Source organism: Cynocephalus volans, chromosome 11 (assembly GCF_027409185.1).
Source record: "Cynocephalus volans isolate mCynVol1 chromosome 11, mCynVol1.pri, whole genome shotgun sequence".
NCBI classification, from domain to species: Eukaryota; Metazoa; Chordata; class Mammalia; order Dermoptera; family Cynocephalidae; genus Cynocephalus; species Cynocephalus volans.
This window is the reverse complement of record NC_084470.1, coordinates 93403233-93424363: the sequence shown is the minus strand read 5'-3', so window position 1 is coordinate 93424363 and position 21131 is coordinate 93403233. Positions and strand designations below refer to the sequence as shown.

Sequence of the window (21131 nt, the reverse complement as noted above, 5' to 3'; positions counted from 1 at the left end):
CCCAATACTACTTTGCATAGCACTTCAACATGAAAATCTTTACTTATAAAGAATCATGAATTTTAAAAGCCCTGATTAAATCACTGGGTATGAGAAGGCTTAAAGGGAAACCCAAAAGGAAATCAGCTATCACATACAGTATACATGTAAAAATAACTCAGTATATCAAAGCCTATTAAAAAATGAAATGCCATCACTATAGTTTTGATATTCATTGGCCGTTTCCCATTACAGTGGATAACATACCAGCTCTATTTTTAGAGCCTCTGGAAAGATCAAAGCTGAAAGGTCCCTTTTATTGGCTCCCTATCCAGTCCCCTAATCTCTGTTTACTTTTTCTTTGTCATTATGTAGATCTCCAAAAGACACAGCTAGTACTGCCTGGAATCCCCCATCCTCTGAGTAAAGCTTAAAAATTGCTCTATGAGTGTCTATGAGAGAAGGAAACCCTCTGTGGAGGAACAAAGTCTGGTAAAGTGCTAGTTCAAGCCAAAATTATCATGATGCAAGTATTGATACAGAGCTAACACATCTCACACTCTCCGTGCATTACAGATCAAATTTTCTCTGGCTGGTTTCTCTGTGAGAATGAATGCAGATCAGTGAAAACAAGAAAATCCTTTCTGGTTGTTTAGACCCCTTTCCTCCCCCACAAAAAGCCCTTAGTTGGTTTTAATGGCTATGGCAGGTAAAGCTGAGGTCAATGCTGATAGGCTCATTTTTAAGAACAAGTCCCTCAAATGCAAAATGACTTACTTTGGAAGAACAAGCTGTACATTTGTCAAATGCCAGGCTGACAGGAAGGACATTATCAAACCGTGACAGAAATCCCCGGATCTAAAAACAAACAAAACAAAACAATTCACATCAAGCACAGAATGACCACATGTATGAAATGCATATGTAGTTTCTGACAAGTAGGAAATGACTGCTACGGTTGTCCTAACAGAGATTACCAGCAAAAACAAAGTTTAGAGTGCTATTTTCTCTTGTACTGTAATCAGTTTGGGGAAGAACTATATTAGGTTCTTTACTCCATTAGGAATCAGGGCTACCAGCTTTTTAAATAATTTAGATATAAAAACAACTTGATTCCAAAATACAAAAAGCAAGCTGTAATATCTAAAATATTTTACTCTGACTCAACTCTCATGCACATATATAATTATAGTCAATATGAGATAAATGCACATTTCTGTGTATGATATTGGGTGGGGTCTCACAAGGAAAGACAGCTTGAGGGCTATGGAAGGCAGAGATAGTCCTAAATATATATCTAGTTATTTGCTTGATTTGGAACAGATTGAGATAAAATGTAAAATATCACCAAATTTATGGGGAAACAGCACCACCTTGAGCATAAATTCCTAGACTACAACTGGTTTACATTTAGACTATCAGCTATAATCAGGTTTCACAAACTATGATTTCAGTAACTTATTCAGAACATTAGAACTATATTTACACTGAAAGGGGAGTTTTAACATGTTATATATATCATTAAAATATTATTACTAAAAATATGAATGGTAAAATCTCCAAAATCTCCATAGGACTCAACATTTATAATAAGCCAGACAACAGAATCTTCTCATGAGTTAATTTATTCAAATAAATCAATCTTTTCAACTGACCCATTTTATGTTGACAAAACTCAGGCTCAGAAAGGTGAAGCAACTTGGCTCAGTGACACAGCTAAGATCCAAAAATAGACCTCCCGGCTCCAAACCTGGCCCAGGAGGGATTGCTCCCTCGTCTCCTCCCTCTCAGATAGCACAGCTTTTGTCTTTAATATTATGTCTCCTCACAACTTTAATAGCCTTCCTTGAATAGAACTAAAGAATTTCCTCATCCACCCCCTTGCCTTTAGCCATCCTACCAACACCTCACTCTGCCCCCAAACAAAAACAAAACCTGACAAACTCTTTAAAGAAAAAAGCTTCTTTCTGAGTTTGGATATGTCCATCTTTATACCCATACTGCAACCAGTGTAATTGCACATGCAAACTGGAAAACCTAACCTCGAAGTAATTTTTTAAATGTCCTTATCAACATGGTAATGTGATTTCAGTGTAACCCAAGATCAAATGAGTGTTTGGTAGAAATGTATATTAGGTAATTGGGATAAATTAGATAAACTCAATCTTAATCTTTGAAAATGTGAATAGCTTTTAGTTTCCTAAATCTCAGGAATGTGGGACCATTTCATAATCCAGTACCTGAGGCACAATCAGGGTCACAAATTTGTTATTCAGGGCACCCAAACAGGAGACATCAAAATGGCAGAAAAGACTTTAACGGCAAGTCATAAATGGGAACGCTGATACCCTCGTGAGTTTTGGAAGTTATAGGCTTTAAAAAAGAATGCTCATAGTGTGCCTGCTCTTTATACACCCTAATTACTCATATTAAATTTAATTAGAAAAAACCTATCATATTTAGCATATTTTCCATTAAAGTGTTTTTTAACACGGACTACATGTTAATGTTCCCACGTTTCATGAAAAGGTTTCATCATTCTGTTCTCTCTCATATGGTACTATCAAGTTCTCTTTATGTTACGAGAAGAACATTGGTAATTTTCTCTGCTAAACCATCTTATGATTGGAAGTGGGGCGGTAAAGCTGAGAGAAAGGGAGAGTATACATCCTGTTAGGAGCAGAAAGGAAGACAGAAAAAGGAGAGGAAGGAAAGAGAAAACAAAAATAATCACCGCAAAAGCACGGGTGGTGAGGAATAGAAGAAAAAGGAGACACAGTGAGTAGATGGGCTGAGCAAGGGTCGACACACCATTGTTTGGCACCCCCAGACAGCTCTCTACTAGGAAGCTGTGACTCACTTACCCAGGAAATGAGGCACGATAAGATGTGAATGAGGACTTTCAAATCCACCAAGTTGATATCAGAAGCCCAAAACTTAACCAAAGTTATTCTAGTTTTAGGTAATTTAAAAGAGTAAACCCTTCTCAAACCAATTGCAACAGATTCCTAATGGGCACCTCCACAGGTGGACTCTCTCCTTTCCATTTAATGCAACGCTCTACTGGAGATTAACTTTCCTAATACACAGCTCTGAAGCTACTTTATCAGCATCCTAGCGCCGAATGAATAATACAAAAACCTCCTTATACTAGCACTCAAGGTCTCCCCTGATCTTGGTCCAACCTGCCTTCCCGATTATCTCTTGGATCTAATATTTTCACAGTTTCTGTACAACTGCTAAGCTGAACTACAACTTTCCACCCAAAGACATTCTTGATTTTCTGGTTTTGCCTCATGCTGAATTCTATTGACTCAGAACTCTTTCTTTTGTTAATAGCTACAGTTTCTATGTCCTCATCTCTCTTAAAAGCCACTCAGCTCAAACACACCTCTTTCATTAGTCCTCAATTTACCTACCATCCAAACTAGAAATAATGTCTCCATCCTCTGAAGTCCTTTGTTTGATCTTCATGTCCAAAATATCTTCCATAATCATTTCTTTTAAAAATTAATAACAGGTTTATTGAGATATAATTCATGTACCGAAATACTCATCTTTTTAAAGTGTACAATTCAGGGATTTTAGTATATTCAGAGTTGTGCAACCATCATCACTATCTAATTTCAGAATATTTTCATCACCTCCCAAAAGAAACCCAGAACCCAAAAGCAATTAGTTTTCATTCTATTCTTTTCTCAGGCCCTGGCAACCACTAATCTACTTTCTATTTCTATTGATTTACCTATTCTGCTTATTTCCTATAAATGGAATCACACACAACTGGCTTCTTTCACGTAGCATAATATTTTCGTCCACATTGTATCATCATATATCGGTACTTCATTCCTTTTTATCGCCAAATAACATTCAATGTTATGGCTATGCCACATTTGTTTATCCCTTCATCAGTAGATGGCCATTTCTCCTGGGAATATACCTAGGAGTGGAATTATTAGGTCATATGGTAACTCTCCATTTAACATCTTGAGGAACTGCCAAACTGTTTTCTGAAGTGACCACACCATATTACCATCCCACTTAGCCAGGTATGAGGGTTCAAATTTCTCCACCTCCTTGTCAACACTTGTCATTTTCTTTTTGATTATAGCTGAAGGAAATCAGAATGTCACCCCAAAATATGCCTCTTTGACATAAATATTTTTGAGCTAAAGACAATTAAGCAGCAGCAAACAGAAGAAGAGCTCTCTCTATTCCCCCACCCCACTTTTCCCCCACCCCACTTTTCCACCTAAAGAAAGGATATGAATTCTCCTTTACTGGTGACAACTCTTATCTGCTCAGAGATGGCACCAGAAGACTCTGCAAACAAATCTTAATCCGTTAGTTTTCTCACGTATACATACACACACACGTGTGTGCATATATATATATACATACACACACATATATATATAAACCCTTCCCATAGTTTCCCACCTCTGGAAGCTTAAAACTGCTTTCCTTTGTCTTGTCACTTCCCTAAAATTTACTGTTCTTTGTTGAAGGTGACATACAAGCCAGCGTTCTAAGCCACAGCTTTAAGTTATTGTTCATCAAGTTTTCTCCTGCGTGATGTGCACAGCATGTGTTAGTAAACTTGGTTTTCTCTTGTTAATCTGTCCTTGTTACAAGGGTTTGTCCCAACTACAAACTTATGAGGATTGAGAAGAAATTATGTTTGCTCCCAACATAGCCACCCTAGTGAGTGTGAAGTAGTACCTCAGTGTGGTTTTGATTTGCGTTTCTCTAATTACTAGTAATGTCAAGCATCATTCCATGTGCTTCTTGACCATATATGTCTTTTTTAGAGAAATGTGAATTCAAATCCTTTGCTAAGTTTTAAATTGGGCTATTTATCTTTTTATGGTTGAATTGTAAGTCCTTTATATGTTCTGTATATAAGTTTCTTATCAGATATGATTTGCAAATATTTTCTCCCATTCTATGGTTTGTCTTTTTGCTTTTGCAAAGCACAAAAGTTTTTATTTTGCTTAAGTCCTAGTTATCTATTTTTTCTTCTGTTGCTTGTTTTTCTGGTGTCATATATAGGAAACATTATCTAACACAAGGTCATAAAGACTTACGATGTTTTCTTCTAGGAATTTTACAGTTTTAGCTCTAACATTTATATCTATGATCTATTTTCAAGTTAATTTTTGTATGTGGAATGACATAAGAATCTAAATTCATTCTTTTGCATGTGGAAATCTATTTGTTGAAAAGACCATTCTTTTCCTATTGGACTGTTATCGGTTGGCCACAGATAGAAGGGTTCATTTCTGGATTCATTCTATTCCATTGATCTATACATTTACCCATATGCAAGTACTACACCATCTTGATTACAGGAGCTTTACAGTAAGCTTGAAACTTACTGAAAGTGTGAGCTCTCCAGCTTTTTCCAAAATTGTTTTGGCTATTCTGGGTCTCTTGAATTTCAATATTAGTTTTAGGATCAGCCTGTGTGCTATAATTACTTTAAAAACTTTTTTAAAAACTTACCTTGCATTTAGAGGATAAGACAGGGGTTGAACTATCTCTATTTACCCATAGCACAGTGATTTGGTCAGACATACTCAAGTTATGAAGAGAATGAACAAGTACAATACATACAACCCAAAGCCTGCAAAATTATTCATTTCTGAACTATACAGAGAAAACACACCCCACATAAGCCACAAGAAAAACTCTTACTGCCATTCACATTTCCAGGCAATTTGAAACCCTTCCCCATTATCAATGCTTTAATTCACCAATATTACAAATGTACTGAGTTTCTACAACATGCTCTGTATTCCTTCAATCCTACAAGAAATGCATAAATTTTAAAGAGCTACTTGAAATTTTTACACCCTACTTAGACATGCCTAGAAATCCCAGAGCGTCTAAGATCCAGGTACCTATTGCAAAAGTCCTAATAAATATATTTGCACCTATTTAGAGAGGCTAGGCCCAAACTCACAAAGAAGTTAAAAAAAAACTTGTCCCTTGCTTGCGGTGGAGAAAAATTCACCATGACCTTCTACTCAGAAGTGTGCAAAGTATATGAAGCAATATGCTTGTTCAGTGTTTTTCTAAACATGCCTCATTACAAGAATCTCCTGGAACTTGACTCAAAAGGTCTGGGATAAGTCCTGAGAATCTGTATGTTTAAAAAGAGCCCAGGTGATTCTCATCAGGCAAGCATGTGGCACACGAGGCTTTCAGTTACTAACCTTATTTACACCTTCCTGTGGTTTGCTCTGTACCACTCAACATCACCTGTTAGCTGTCAGAAAACAAATGGAAGCACTTAGCCAGCCTTTAATTCTTCCAGCATTTTATAAAAATAGCACCATCACACCACTAATTTAGCTTTTTTTTTTTTTTGGCATCTAGCCAGTACAGGATCAAACCCTGGACCTTGTTGTTATAAGCACCACACTCTAACCAACTGAGCTAACCAGCCAGCCCTATATTAATATTTAAATTAAAAGACTTTACAAAGTGATATCAAAGTAATTTCTCCCTCCACACAGGACTAAAGCCTCTTAAGACAGCTCAAGGTAAATTCTCTAACTTTGGGACTGCACACAGCTTAATCTCAACTCTTGTTTTATTACTAATATTTGCTGTCAATCTCTCCTTATAGCAGGGGAGGTATGAAACAACTTTTAAAAATTTAACTCTTCCTATAATAAAAACAATATGCACATGATAGAAAACAAAAGTGCAAACAAAAAATAATCCATATTTCCACAGCATATTTACTTCCATTTTCCTATTTTTAAAAAAATTATTTAAATATTTAACTTTCTTTTAAAGAATATACCAAATACTGTTTTCTTTCTGCCTGCTCCCCACAGGGGGAAAAACTGCCAATTTCTTTCTTTCTCTTACACGCACACATACCCCTAGCTTTGTGGTAAGAAGGATTCTTTAGAGGGGCCAAACCTTGCCTGCCTCCCTGCACATTTTATTTATTTTAAAAATTTACATTGTTTTTTCACTCTTATACAGAAAAGCATAAAGAAGAAATAACAGTGGCCCACATAGTAATCAAATCAGTGGTTGCTTGGGACTGAAGGTGGGGATGTGAACTGGGAGAAAGCACAGGGAACTTTTTAGGGCGATGGAAATGTTCTATGTTTCATTTGTGGTGGTGGTGATGGTTATATGTAAGTCTATACACTTGTCAACTTATTAAAATGTATATTAAATATACACCTAAAATGGGTACATTTTACTGTATATAAATTATGCCTTGAAAAAGATGATTTTAAAAAATGGTTTATAATCTTGATTAATGTTTTCAAAACAATGCAGAAAGATACAAAATAAAAAGTGTAAGTTCTACTTCCCCCAATCATCACAACATTAGTGTCCTTTGTAGCCTTGCAGGAAAAAAATAATTTATGCTTAAACTAGCTACAATATGCGTATCTTTGCTACCCCCTGAATATACTTAAAAACCCATCTCGGAATGACAGTGCCTAGAAGAAACACAATTACCTATATGGTTTCTTAGCTCCTCTTCCACTCATCACTCCCAAGCCCCCAAAGGGCAAAGCAGCTCGAGTTAAAATCTGTGTTGTCAAACGTGAGGCACTTGGTTGTATCTGAGCTTGGTAAACAGGGCCTTAGAAGACAGGACACACTGCCCTCACCACAAAGAGTGAAAACTGAGCAGACAATGCAAAAAGCATCAGAACAGGGCCTTTAAATGGTCATTTGGCCTTGCTCCCAGGCTGTTCCCAGCAGGACAGCAATGAGGGCCTGCAGAATTCATTAGGCACACCTGTTCATGTCTAATTAGTGTCCGGTCCTAATGCTCTCAGGCAGGAACACCTGTTTGGGCTGAGGTGTGTGTGTGCTGGGGACAAGGTGTCAGGGTCCTTTTAGAAACATAACTAGTATTGGTGGGGGCACAAAATTCAAAGATGAAAGACCAGGATTTAGTCTGTGTTACCTTGAGGAGTTATGTACTTTGTCCCATATGATGCCACCAAGAAGCCTTTTTTCATAGACCAAAGCAGTGGTTCTCAAACGCATAATGGCCCTGGAGGTTTTCACTTGGTGGCTCTGGGATGGGCTGGGAAATGTGTACTTTGAAATGGTTCCCGAGGTGATTTTGATGGAAGACCAGCTATGGGAATCTCTGCATTCGGTCATCTTCCGATTTAAGCCTAAATGACTCCAGTTCTACATTCTCCATGCAGCAGCCAAATCTTACCATATCATGACTCATCATTCAATGGCTTCCCAACTGCCCCTAGGTTGAAGGTCCACATTTTTTAAATGGCCTTGGCAGTCCTGCCTCCTTCACTACACTATGCTCCCCAACTCCATCTCACTGGTACACTGGCCTTTCAGCTCTTCAAACTCACTGAGCACCCTTCTCACCTCTCCTTTCTGCCTCCTCCCTTCCACATAAACAACTGCTCACTCCTAAGCTTAGAGGCTGTGCAGGAGGGCAAGTTCTAGAACGATGTGGAAAATGATGCCCTAGAGGAGGGAGAGATGGAGGAAAGCACCAGCATTGATCGAGTGCCATGCCTGTGTCTAGTGCTGCTGTGTTTTCTCTCACGTCACATCTCACATTGGCCTCACTACCATCCCTGATCTTCCCCTGTTCTCCAGATAAGGACATCAAGGCTCAGGGAAGTAACATGGCTTGTCCAAGGTTCCACAACAACCAAGTGGCAAAGCCAGGAACCTGAATTCTGTTCTTTCTAGCTCTAAAGCCTGGGGAAGAAAGAAAGAGGAGGCCAGAGGAATATTAAAACCAAACTAAACAAAAAAACACTTCCCAAAACAACTCACACTTAGATGGCTTAACACCTATCAGGTAAATTCAATTATCTTCGGTCAATTATGCCCTGTTGGCTGCAAATAAATAGATCAGGACAGAAAGGGGCCCTTTCTTTTCTTGGTCACCCACCCCTGGTGATGTTTTCACCTAAACTGAGTAAAATCAGCTTCAGCTCCAAGCCGTCCTCATGAGTGGGAAGCTAAGATCCAAGGCCCCCAAACAAACAGGCATTCTGAGAAGGCACAGTTGCGGCCACAACTGGAACCTGCTGCTTTAACTTCACACCAGCTTCCAGCAGACCTGTCAATATTTCTAGAGCTTGGAGTGAGCATAAATAAAAACTAACTCCAAACTCCAGAACAGTCTTGGATGTTGAAAAGAGTCTCAATCAAATTCAATGCCAAAATGGAGAGTTTAGCAATTGCAAAGCCTCAGGCACACCACACTGGTCTTTGTTTCAGATAACAGTTTCAGCTACTACCACTGACCCACCTCTCATTATTGAAGTAGAGTCACAAAGAGGCAGAATAACTAAGCTGGAAATGAGCCAGCAATATCCTTAGCAAAATATTGCAGAATGGAGCTAATCTTCCCAACCATTTCCTATTAACTTATTGCTTCCAGAGTTTTGAGATTCTTTATAACTTCCTTTTTAGGAGAATAGGTAAGATTCCATTTTAATTAGAAGCGCAAGAGAAAGATAAAACCAACATTTACAAGTGTCTCTTATGCACCCAGAACTGTGCTAGTACTTAGTAAATGTAATGTAATTTAATCAGCACATGAATTCCAGGAGCTTATTATAATATTATCCCCATTTTACAGATATAAAACATAAAGTTCAGAGAAGGTAAGTAACCTGTCCAAGGTCACACGGTGACAAGTGGCAAGAGCTGCCTCAAATCCTTTTGTAAAATGTGATAATGAATGAACAGATAAACATGAAATTAAGAGGCAAAGCTGAAATTCTAATCAGATCTGTATGATCACAAAGCCTTCAGGCTGCCTTCCAAAGGGGGACCTCCCAAACAGGACATCCTCCTCAGGTGAGGAAAACTCATGGGACAAAGTGACATCCTTGAACTGACAAAGTTAGGCCCAACTCTTCTTGCGACAAAAGATGCAATCTGAGATGCTTTTGAACTTTGACATTATCTATAATTTATTCTCCAGGGAAAGGGAAAATCCCTTCTCTTCTTTTAGGGCCTCACAGAGGAAGCCCAGACATTGTCAGATCTTATACCCAGATCCCTCCTTGTATTCAGGGGCCTCCCCACTGGAGCGAGATTCCACCATATCTAATGGCTTAGGTACATCTACCACTTTAGATGTCTCCAAAAACAAATGGAACTACACACTAGGTGATCTTGTGTCAGTTACCTAACTTTTCTGAATCTAAAACAGGTTGAGCATCTCTAATCCAAAAATCCAAAATCCTTCTTTGAGTGTCATCTCAGCACTCAAAAATTTCAGACTTTGAAGCATTTTGAATTTCAGATTTTTGGATTGGAAATGCTCAACCTATTGTGCTTGGCAAAGAGTCAGTGTCTGGGAATTATCTGTTGAAGGCATGGATGGATGGAGAGAGGGATGAAAAGGTCACAAACCACAACAGCTGATGTGGTGAAACATGTGGACTGCCCATTTCTCCTGCCATTTCCATTGTCATTAACCTGAGTGGTTTAGAACCAGGGGGCAAAGGAGATTGCTTTTCCTGGGCTGCATCTCAGGAAATATACTCTTACTGCTTATCATCTAAATCTCCCTTCTCAGCAGTCAGTCTGTCCATATCCCTAAGGACACACTTAGATAAGCATTCTGTGCACAGTAAAGAGACCTTATTAAAAGCTAAAGGCCTAAAGATTTGGCCTAAAGATAGCTGCACAGGCCAAATAAATAGCAGCCTAAACATGGCTAGAGACTCCAGCTCTATCTCAGCATTTGTCTCACTTAGAGATTTCCCAGGCCATGTCCCTCTCAGGGTTTTGCCCTAGTTTTGGCTTTGTTCTACTTTTCTAAAACTAATTAAAAGAATTCAAGAGTCAGAAGGAACCATGTGGTTGGCAAATCCAAACCCAGAAGAAGGGCATATACATTCAGGGTCTTTTTTCATCAGTTCTTTAGTACCAAGAGTACATTCACCCAAAGACAAAAAATGTGAACTGCACCCCAGAGAGGCCCAAGAGCTGCTAGGCCCAGGCACCCCAAGGCACCATGGGACTCCCAGCCCAGGCCAGCATGTGCCACCCAGTGAGAGGCCCCAAGAGAGGCCTGAGAGCTGCTGGGCCCACGTGCCCCAAGGCATCCGTGCCGGAGCAGGTAGGCGCCACCGTGGGACTCCCAGCCCAGGCCAGTGCGTGCCACCCACAGAGAGGCCTGAGTACTGCTGGGCCCACACAGCCCGGGGCCAGAGCAGGTAGTTGCTACTACAGAACTCCCAGCCCAGTCCAGTGTGTGCCACCCAGAGAGGTCCTAAAGCCCCCAGGCCCACAGGGCCCCGAGCCATCCACATTGGAACAGGTAGGCGCTGCTTCAGGACTCCCAGTCCAGGCCAGTCTCTGTGGCCCAGGGATGTCCGAGCCTCCCACCCACAAGCACCGAGGCAGCTGTGCCAAATTGGCAGTCCCTGCAGGATCCTAGCCAGACGTTAGGGTCGAATGAGTGGACCGTGAAATCCCCTGCCACAATGACTAAACACCAAAGGCAAGATACCAGAAATATGAAAAATCAAGAACTTTCTTGAGCAAACACCAGCAAAGGGTAATAATAACTCTCAAGCTCTAGATCCTATAGAACAGGAAGTCCTCGAAATGACTGACAAGGAATTTCGAGCAACAATTCTAAGGAAACTAAACGAGATACAAGAAAACTCAGTTAGACAACACAATGAAATGAGAAAAAGTATACAGGACCTGAAAGAAGAAATGTACAAAGAAATCAATGCCCTGAAAAAGAATGTAGCAAAGCTTGCGGAGCTGAAGAATTCATTCAACGAAATAAAAAACACAACAGAGAGTTTAACCAGCAGGCTAGAACAAGCAGAAGAGAGAATTTCTGACCTTGAAGATAGGCTGTTTAAAATAACACAAGCAGACAAAAAAAAAAAAAAAAAGAATTAAAAACACTGAAAAAAATCTAAGAGAGATAACAGACAACCTTAAGTGCTCAAATATCCGAATCATGGGTATTTTAGAAGGGGAGGCAAAAGGAAATGGGATTGAAAACAAATTCAACGAAATAATAGCAGAAAACTTCCCAGGTATAGGGAAAGACACAGATCTTCAGATTCAGGAGGCTCAAAGATCACCAAACATATTCAACCCAAAAAGGTCCTTTCCAAGACATGTTATAGTCAAAGTGGCAAACTCAAAGCCAAAGAGAGAATCTTAAAAGCTGCAAGAGAGAAGCATCAAATCACCTATAAGGCAGCCCCAATCAGACTAACATCAGACTTTTCATCAGAAACCCTAAAAGCCAGAAAAAGGATGGGATAATATATTCAAAATACTAAAAGACAAAGACTGCCAGCCAAGAATACTTTACCCAGCAAGGCTATCCTTCCGAAATGAAGGACAAATAGTATATTTCTCAGACAAACAAAAACTGCGGGAGTTCACTACCACATGACCAGCCTTACAAGAAATTCTCAAGGGAGTACTGGGTTTGGTACCTGAAAAACAACCACCACTGCCATAAATACTCAAGAAAAAATAAAACCCACTAGTAAAATAAAAATGCTAACAATAAAGAGAAAAAAAAGTTTATCTACCACCCCAAGAAACCAACAAATACAGAAGACAAACAGTAAATCAGAAAAAAAGGAACAAAAGATAATTTAGACGTCCAAACAAAAATCAATAAAATGCTAGTAATAAATCAACACCTTTCAATAACAACTCTTAATGTAAAAGGATTAAATTCCCCACTCAAAAGACACAGACTGACTGACTGGATTAAAAAGATGGACCCAACTATATGCCACCTTCAAGAGACTCACCTCACCAGTAAAGACACACATAGACTAACAGTGAAAGGATGGAGAAAGATATACCATGCAAATAGAAATGAAAAACGAGCTGGAGTAGCTATTCTTATATCAGATAAAATAGACTTTAAACCAAAAACCATAAATAGAGATAAAGAAGGCCACTATATAATGATAAAAGGATTTATTCATCAAGAAGACATAACAATCATAAATATATATGCACCCAACATCAGAGCAGCCAGATTTATAAAGCAAACTCTATTAGACCTAAAGAATGAGATAGACACTAATACCATAATAGCAGGGGACCTGAACACTCCACTCTCAATATTGGACAGATCATCTAGGTAAAGAATCAGCAGAGAAACACAAGATCTAAACAAAACTTCAGACCAATTGGACTTGACAGATATCTACAGAACATTCCATCCAACAAACTCAGAATATTCATTCTTCTCATCAGCAGATGGAACATTCTCCAGGATAGATCACATATTAGGTCACAAATCAAGTCTCAACAAATTCAAAAAATCGGGATTATTTCATGTATTTTTCAGACCACAATGGATTAAAATTAGAAACCAATAACAAACAAAACTCTGGAAACTATACAAACACATGGAAATTAAACAGCATTCTACTTAAGGACATATGGGTTCAAGAAAAAATTAAACAGGAAATCAAAAAATTTATTGAAACTAATGAAAATAATGATACATCATACCAAAACCTGTGGGATACTGCAAAAGCAGTACTAGGGGGAAATTTATCACATTAAATGCTTACTTCAGAAGAACGGAAAGATGGCAAGTAAACAACCTAACACTTCACCTTAAAGAACTAGAAAAACAAGAACAATCCAAACCCAAAGTTAGTAGACGGAAATAAATAATTAAGACTAGAGAAGAACTTAATGAAATAGAAATCCAAAAAATGACACAAAAGATCAATGAATCAAAAAGTTGGCTTTTTGAAAAGATAAATAAAATTGACAAACTATTAGCAAGGCTAACAAAAAAGGAGAGAGAAGACCCAAATAACAAAAATTAGAAATGAAAAGGGTGATATTACAACTGATACCTCAGACATACAAGAAATCATTAGAGACTACTATAAACAACTATATGCAAATAAATTTGAAAATCTGGAGGAAATGGATAAATTTTTGGACACAAACTACCAAAACTGAGCCAAGAAGATATAGAAAATCTGAACAGACCAATAACAATAAAAGAGATTGAAGCTATTATCAGAAGGCTCCCAATGAAGAAAAGCCCAGGACCAGATGGGTTCACTGCAGAATTCTACCAAACCTTCAAAGAGGAACTGATACCAATTCTCTACAAACTATCTCCCAAACTTATTCTATGAAGCAAACATCACCCAGATACCAAAACCAAAAAAGATACAGCAAAAAAAGAAAACTACAGGGCAATATCCTTGATGAATATAGATGCAAAAATCCTCAATAAAATACTAGCTAACAGAATACAGCAATGCATACACAAAATTATACACCATGATCAAGTGGGATTCATCCCAGGGATGCAAAGTTGGTTCAACATATGCAAGTCAATAAATGTGAAACACAACATCAATAAAATCAGAGACAAAGACCATATGATCATCTCTATAGACGCTGAAAAACCATTTGACAAAATTCAACATTCGTTCATGATAAAGACTCTCTACAAGTTAGGTACAGATAGGAAGTATCTCAACATAATTAAAGCCATATATGATAAGCCCACTGCCAATATCATCCTGAATGGAAAAAAGCTGAAAGCTTTTCCCTTAAGAACAGGAACTAGACACAGATGCCCACTCTCACCACTCCTATTCAACACAGTGTTGGAAGTACTAGCCAGAGCAATCAGAGAAGAGAAGGAAATAAAGGGTATCCAGATGGGAAAAGATGAAGTCGAATTGTCCCTGTTTGCAGATGATATGATCCTATATATTGAACAGCCTAAAACCTCTATAAAAAAACTCTTATTATTGTTGATAAATGATTTCAGCAAAGTAGCAGGATACAAAATCAACACACAAACATCAGTTGCATTTCTATACTCCAACAGTGAACATGCAGAAAAAAGAAATCATGAAAGCTAGCCCATTTACAAATAGCCACCAAAAAAATAAAATACTTAGGAATAAAGTTAACCAAGGATGTGAAAAATCTCTATGAGGAGAACAATAAACCACTGTTGAGAGAAATTAAAGAGGACACAAGAAGATGGAAAGATATCCCATGCTCTTGGATTGGAAGAATTAACATTGTGAAAATGTCCATACTACCCAAAGTGATCTACAAATTCAATGTAATCCACATCAAAATTCCAATGACATTTTTCTCAGAAATTGAAAAAACTATCCAGACATTTATATGGAATAACAAAAGACCACAAATAGCCAAAGCAATTCTGAGGAAAAAAAAATAAAGCTGGAGGCATAACACTATACTACAAAGTTATAATAACCAAAACAGCATGGTACTGGTATAAAAACAGACATACAGATCAATGGAATAGAACAGAGAATCCAGAAATCAACCCATACACCTACAGCCATCTGATCTTTGACAAAGGCACCAAGTCTACACACTGGGGAAGAGACTGCCTCTTCAGCAAATGGCGCTGGGAAGACTGGATATCCATATGCAGGAGAATGAAACTAGACCCTTACTTCTCACCATATACCAAAATCAACTCAAAATGGATTAAAGAATTAAATATACACCCTGAAACAATAAAACTACTTATCGAAAACATAGGGGAAACACTCCAGGAAGTAGGATTGGGTACAGACTTCATGAATACGACCCTAAAAGCACAGGCAATCAAAGGAAAAATAAACAAATGGGATTATATCAAATTAAAAAGCTTCTGCACACGGGCCCAAACCCGTGGCTCACTTGGGAGAGTGCAGCGCTGGGAGCACAGTGGCACTGGGAGCGCCGAGGCCACAGGTTCGGATCCTATATAGGGATGGCCAGTGTACTCACTGGCTGAGCGTGGTGCGGGCGACACCAAGCCAAGGATTACGATTCCCTTACCGGTTACCAAAAAAAAAAAAAAAAAAAAAAAAAGCTTCTGCACAGCAAAAGAAACAATTAACAGAGTTAAAAGATAACCAACAGAGTGGTAGAAAATATTTGCAAAATATAGATCTAACAAAAGATTAATATCCAGGATATACAAGGAACTCAAACAACTTTACAGCAAAAAAACCAGTAACCCAATTAAAAAATGGGCAAAGGAGCTGAATAGGCATTTCTCAAAGGAACATATATGAATTGCAAACAGACACATGAAAAAATGCTCAACATCACTCAGCATTCGGGAAATGTAAATCAAAACCACACTGAGATACCATCTCACTCCAGTTTGGATGGCTAATATCCAAAAGACTGAGAATGATAAATGCTGATGAGGTTGAGGAGAAAAAGGAACCCTCCTACACTGTTGATGGGACTGCAAAATGGTTCAGCCTTTATGGAAAATGGTTTGGAGGTTCCTCAAACAATTACAGATAGATCTACCATATGACCCAGCTATTCTACTGCTGGGAATATACCCAGAGTAATGGAAATCATCATGTCAAAGGAATACGTGTACTCCAATGTTTTTTGCAGTACTATTTACAATAGCCAAGAATTGGAACCAGCCGAAATGTCCATCATCAGATGAGTGGATATGGAAAATGTGGTACATCTACACAATGGAATACTACTCTGCTATAAAAAAGAATGCAGTACTACCATTCGCAGCAACATGGATGGACTTAGAAAAAATTATATTAAGTGAAATAAGTCAGGCACAGAAAGAGAAATACCACGTTTTCATTTATTTGTGAGAGCTAAAAAATAAATAAATACACAAACAAATGGCGGGGATGCGGTGCAGCAGGAAGAAGACACAACAATCACAATTCCTTGAACTGGTTAAGACAAGTGAATAGATATGATGTTGATGGGTGGGAGGGAGGAGGATGGAGGGAGGAATCGGTAAAGGGACACGAAAATTAACTACATTGGATATTGATAAAATAAAATTAAAAAAAAAAAAAGAAACTGTTTAGACTGCTCGCCATCACAAAATCTTCAGACATTTCAAGACTGGTAACAGTAAAAGGAATTTTGAAGCTCAAAAAAATGTGAACTGCTTGGGATTAAAAACAGGATTGCCACATCAACGACTTTGGTATTTCGATGACTGATGCAGTATCACCTTGTTTTTATCATTGTCTGAGGATGTCCACCCACACGGCTATTAATTTCTGCCACATTCAGGATCTCTCACCAGCCTGCAAACCAACTTCCTAGAGATATCGGGAGTGGCCTGTACATTTTATAACTCCTGCACTGTGCCTCCCACCAAAGAACTAGAAAAAGAATCGGGCCTTGCAGAACTCAGCCACTACTCCAGGAGCCAGGAAAAGACAACTTTCTTTTTTTTTTTAATAAAATATTTCAGGTGATGGGAAGCAGAAACCTACAATGAAAAAGGTCTCTCTCAAAGCCAGACCCCAAAGATTCTATACTTTATGATTTTATTTATTGAAATCAACCAAGTTTCCCATGGTATTGAGAGTCAAGAGATGCTTACCTCTATGTAGGAAGGAGACAATAATAATTGGAGGAAGCATGAGGAGGGCTTTGGGGACAGCTCAATAACATTTTATTTTGATCTGTGTGCTGGGTATAGGAGTGTGTTCATTTTGTGATAATTCATCAAGTTGTGCACTTAATATTTACGTGATTATATGTATTTTATGCATCAATAAAATGATGTTTTGAAAATCACTCTCTTTACAGACAGAAAGTAGTTTATACTTATTGCTGCCGGCTTGCAGAATCTAATCTATGCACATCGGGCCAGAGACTTAAAAAAAACCAAGAAACCCGTAAGCTTATTTTCTCACCTTAAATGGTTTTTCATGGTTTTCAAATTCAATAAGAGGTTTCTTTAGGCAGGATTTCATTGAATTTTGGGTCCTAATCAAGCCTTTTTATGCACTTGGCTAATCTCTGGATGGGCCAGATTCTGCCTGTGGTCCCAGAGAGAGAACAACTAAGTAATCCTCAGGCCTCCCAGGTCTGACACAGAGGAGAACAGAGACCCAGAGAGAACAGGAAAAGTTAAGGAACTTTCTCCAAATTACACAATGAGTTGCTGGTGGGGGGCCTTGTGATTCTCAGTCCAAGGACTATCACTTTTCCACTACATCTCATTCCACAGGGGCCAATTAATAAACATTCTCCTTTGGGGAACTGAGAAAAATGAGCCCAGAGAACCACACTGGTCATTCTCCACATACAAAGTACACAAAGGGGTTTACCAAGTTCCTCTCCAACAGGAAATCATTTGTCTTGGGAGCCAGGAAGAGGAGGAGGTGAGTGCTGAGTCTGCACCAGGGCCTTGCAACACAGCCCAGTGTTTTTGTGGAAACGATGTTCCCCTAATCAAAACACAGTTGCACAAATAGACTCACCCCACTTGAGAAAAAAAAAGTTGTTTAAAGCCTATAAATGGGGACCACACAACCCTGATTAATTTTTAAAGTTCTTTCTCCACTGTCTTTTTTAGAAAGTAGCTAAAAATAAAGGCTGGAAACTTGAAATAATGTAAGCAAGTAATCACAACACACACACTGGGCTCTTCCCATATATGGCCACATTATTCTTCAGTCTTTGAAAAGGCCAAATGAAGAGGTGGCCAACGACCAAAATAATCTTTCAGACATTTGAAAACGAGGAGAAAGAACTAGAAGAGTTGGTGAATGACAAAGAATTGCGAGGCTCAATGAGGATAAATGACACTGAGAGGGATTAGTTGCCATAGTACTTTAAAAACACGGGCACATGCATTTTGACACTGGCCCCCTTCCATAAAGAAGACTGTTGTGCCCTCTGGCCTCAGCAGTGAGAAAACTACAACTGCAGTAATTTAACATAAAGGACTTAAAGAAGAAAACCAGTGCAGGGACATGACTGAAAATTTAATTAAGGCCCTTTTCAGCATAAAATCTGTAAAGGAGATGAGGGTACATCTCAAGGTTGGAAAAAAGGGGTGGAGACATGTGAAAGATTTGAATGAGACACAAGAGTATAAATAGCAAAGGTCAGCTCTGGAGGCCAGCTTCCTTATGATAGATGGCTATTAGAGTGTCCACTGGGTCCTACTTGAAATGTTTCTGTACAGAAGATTAACACATTCGTGTCTAACAAATGCCACCTTGTATGAGGCACGAGGGAAGTCATATTTTCACAGTATTTTGTGGCTTACAAGGCTTATGTCAGACATAATCCTGGACACCAGGTAAAGCACCTGCTTTTACTGATATGAAAACTGAGGCTCAGTGAGGTTAAGTGACCTAAAACAAGTTCTGTTATGGGTGGCTTAGTGCAAGAGGGCTAGAGTAGTGACTGGAAGCTAAATATCCCAACATGCAGGACAGGGCTCTTTTCATTCATAAAACCTTTGAAACAGCATTGGCCAGAGTGCCGAGTTTAGGTTTGGATTGCACCTCATCCACTGACTCTCTCTGTGACTATGGACAGGTCATTTCCCCTCTTCTGATTCTCATCCTCAACTGAAAAAGACAGGGCTGTCCTAGACGACAGGAGGTGGGCAGTGGGAGGAAGAGGGAAACAAGTGCGAACTGAGTTAGTCACTGTGCTCTCCGCACTCCTCTGTGAGCCTGTCCTTGCAAATTCCCAGATGAGACTGATGGGCATGATCACCACTTCAGCCTTCGTGTCACAGGCTGAAATACGTGCACGGAACTTAGAGAAATGATATCCACAAGGTAAGACTGGGAAACCGCTTCATTCCTCCAAAAAGACAGTCATGAAAACTACTAAAGAGGGAACGTGAATTCTCAATTTTCATTCCACTGCTTTTTTTCTTTTCAACTCCCTAAGGGAGGGGCCTTCCTTATGATGTTTCAGATTCTTTCCCTGTAAAGACACCCTGCATTTTGGTGACAAGGCACACTTCTAATGGTTTTCCCATGCTTGCCCATAAAGACTTTCTATTTGGGTAGGAGGTCAATAATAATAACAGCAACAAAAATAGCAGCCATCCTTTACTGAGGGCCTACAATATATATTATTGCTGAGCCCTTTCTATCTGTCATCCCTAATCTCTACAACTACTAGATGAGGTCATTATTATTTTCTCCATTTTATAGATAAGAAAACTAAGGCTCAGAGAAGCTTAGTGACTTGGCCAAGGAAGGCCATCTTAATAACTTCAGGGCTGGGATTTAAAGTGTTGTCTGGCTGATTCTAAAGCCTGTTCTTTCTTTTACCACTCCATTACGAAGCCTCTAGTCAGCGTGCTAAATGCATCAGACTCTGGGTAATGCTGCTTGTTCGTGATTTTTCCTCGCCTCCATCCCACAGAATGGAATGAATACCTTCCAAGTGGTCACAAAGCTCTCCCAGCTGGAGGACAAACAGGGTGGACATGAGGTGGGCTGGGCTGATGGAATGGTAAAATGACCCCACATGCTTTCCCCTGCACCAAAGGGATCAGGACCAGAATTGTGATCTCATTTCCAAATCACTAACCTGGTGAGGCACAAGCCCAAGAGAGGTTGGAGGCTCATTCATTCGGTCATCACTGCTGCTGGCAATGGCATAGCCCCTGGGGAAAGGAAACAATTAGAGCTGCTCATTTAATCAGAATTTATGTTTAACACATGTGAGGGGGCTGGCCAATGAGCTCAGTTGGTTAGAGTGCAGCCTTGTAACACTAAGGTCAAGGGTTCGGATCCGTGTATGGGCCAGCTGTGAAAAAAAAAACCACATGTGAAGATGATCTGGAGAACATCCATGTAAGATTTATAGGGACAACCAAAATGCCCCTTACTGAGCAGCACAAGCTAGCAGAGAACTAATTTCCCTGGGAGGGAAGGCAAGAAGAGTAATAAAAACGCACAGTTTGGAGTCAGAAAGACCAAAGCTTGTGAACACTGGCAAGGTGCTTAAAGTTCTCTGTGCTTCAGGTCTATCATCTACAAAACAGGAATAAGGGGTTTGTGATGAATACATTAGGAATATGTTAGATAAATGGCCAAGTGCAATGTTTGGCACACAATAAGTCAATAAATGTTAATTCCCTTACTCTGAGATAGACTTGTAAAATGCAACAGCACATTTTTGCATTGAAATTTGAAGTGGAACACTTTCTAACCTTGGGAGGAAGGAGAAATAAAAGTGAGGAGTTAACTGGGCAGGAAAACTATCACAATCCTCCCTGAACAACAATGTGATGCTTAGTTATATCACAGAAGAGATGCAATGCAGGACCTGGTGTATAACCTAAGACCAGGTCAAACGTAGTAGATAGAGGGTCGGTGTCA

The 21131-nt window shown here is 39.1% G+C and overlaps 1 protein-coding gene across 4 annotated transcripts in view; it reads right to left on the bottom strand.

Moving 5' to 3' along the window:
- The window catches only part of ATG7 (autophagy related 7), a 262622-nt gene that overhangs the window by 160511 nt on the left and 80980 nt on the right, over positions 1-21131 (bottom strand). For all 4 annotated transcript variants that reach the window (XM_063114002.1, XM_063114001.1, XM_063114004.1 and 1 more), the window contains exons 16-17: positions 20338-20413; positions 757-837 (exon numbers count right to left, since the gene is read on the bottom strand). In XM_063114002.1, the coding sequence (XP_062970072.1) occupies positions 757-837; positions 20338-20413 (157 nt within the window). The remainder of the gene's footprint in view (positions 1-756; positions 838-20337; positions 20414-21131) is intronic.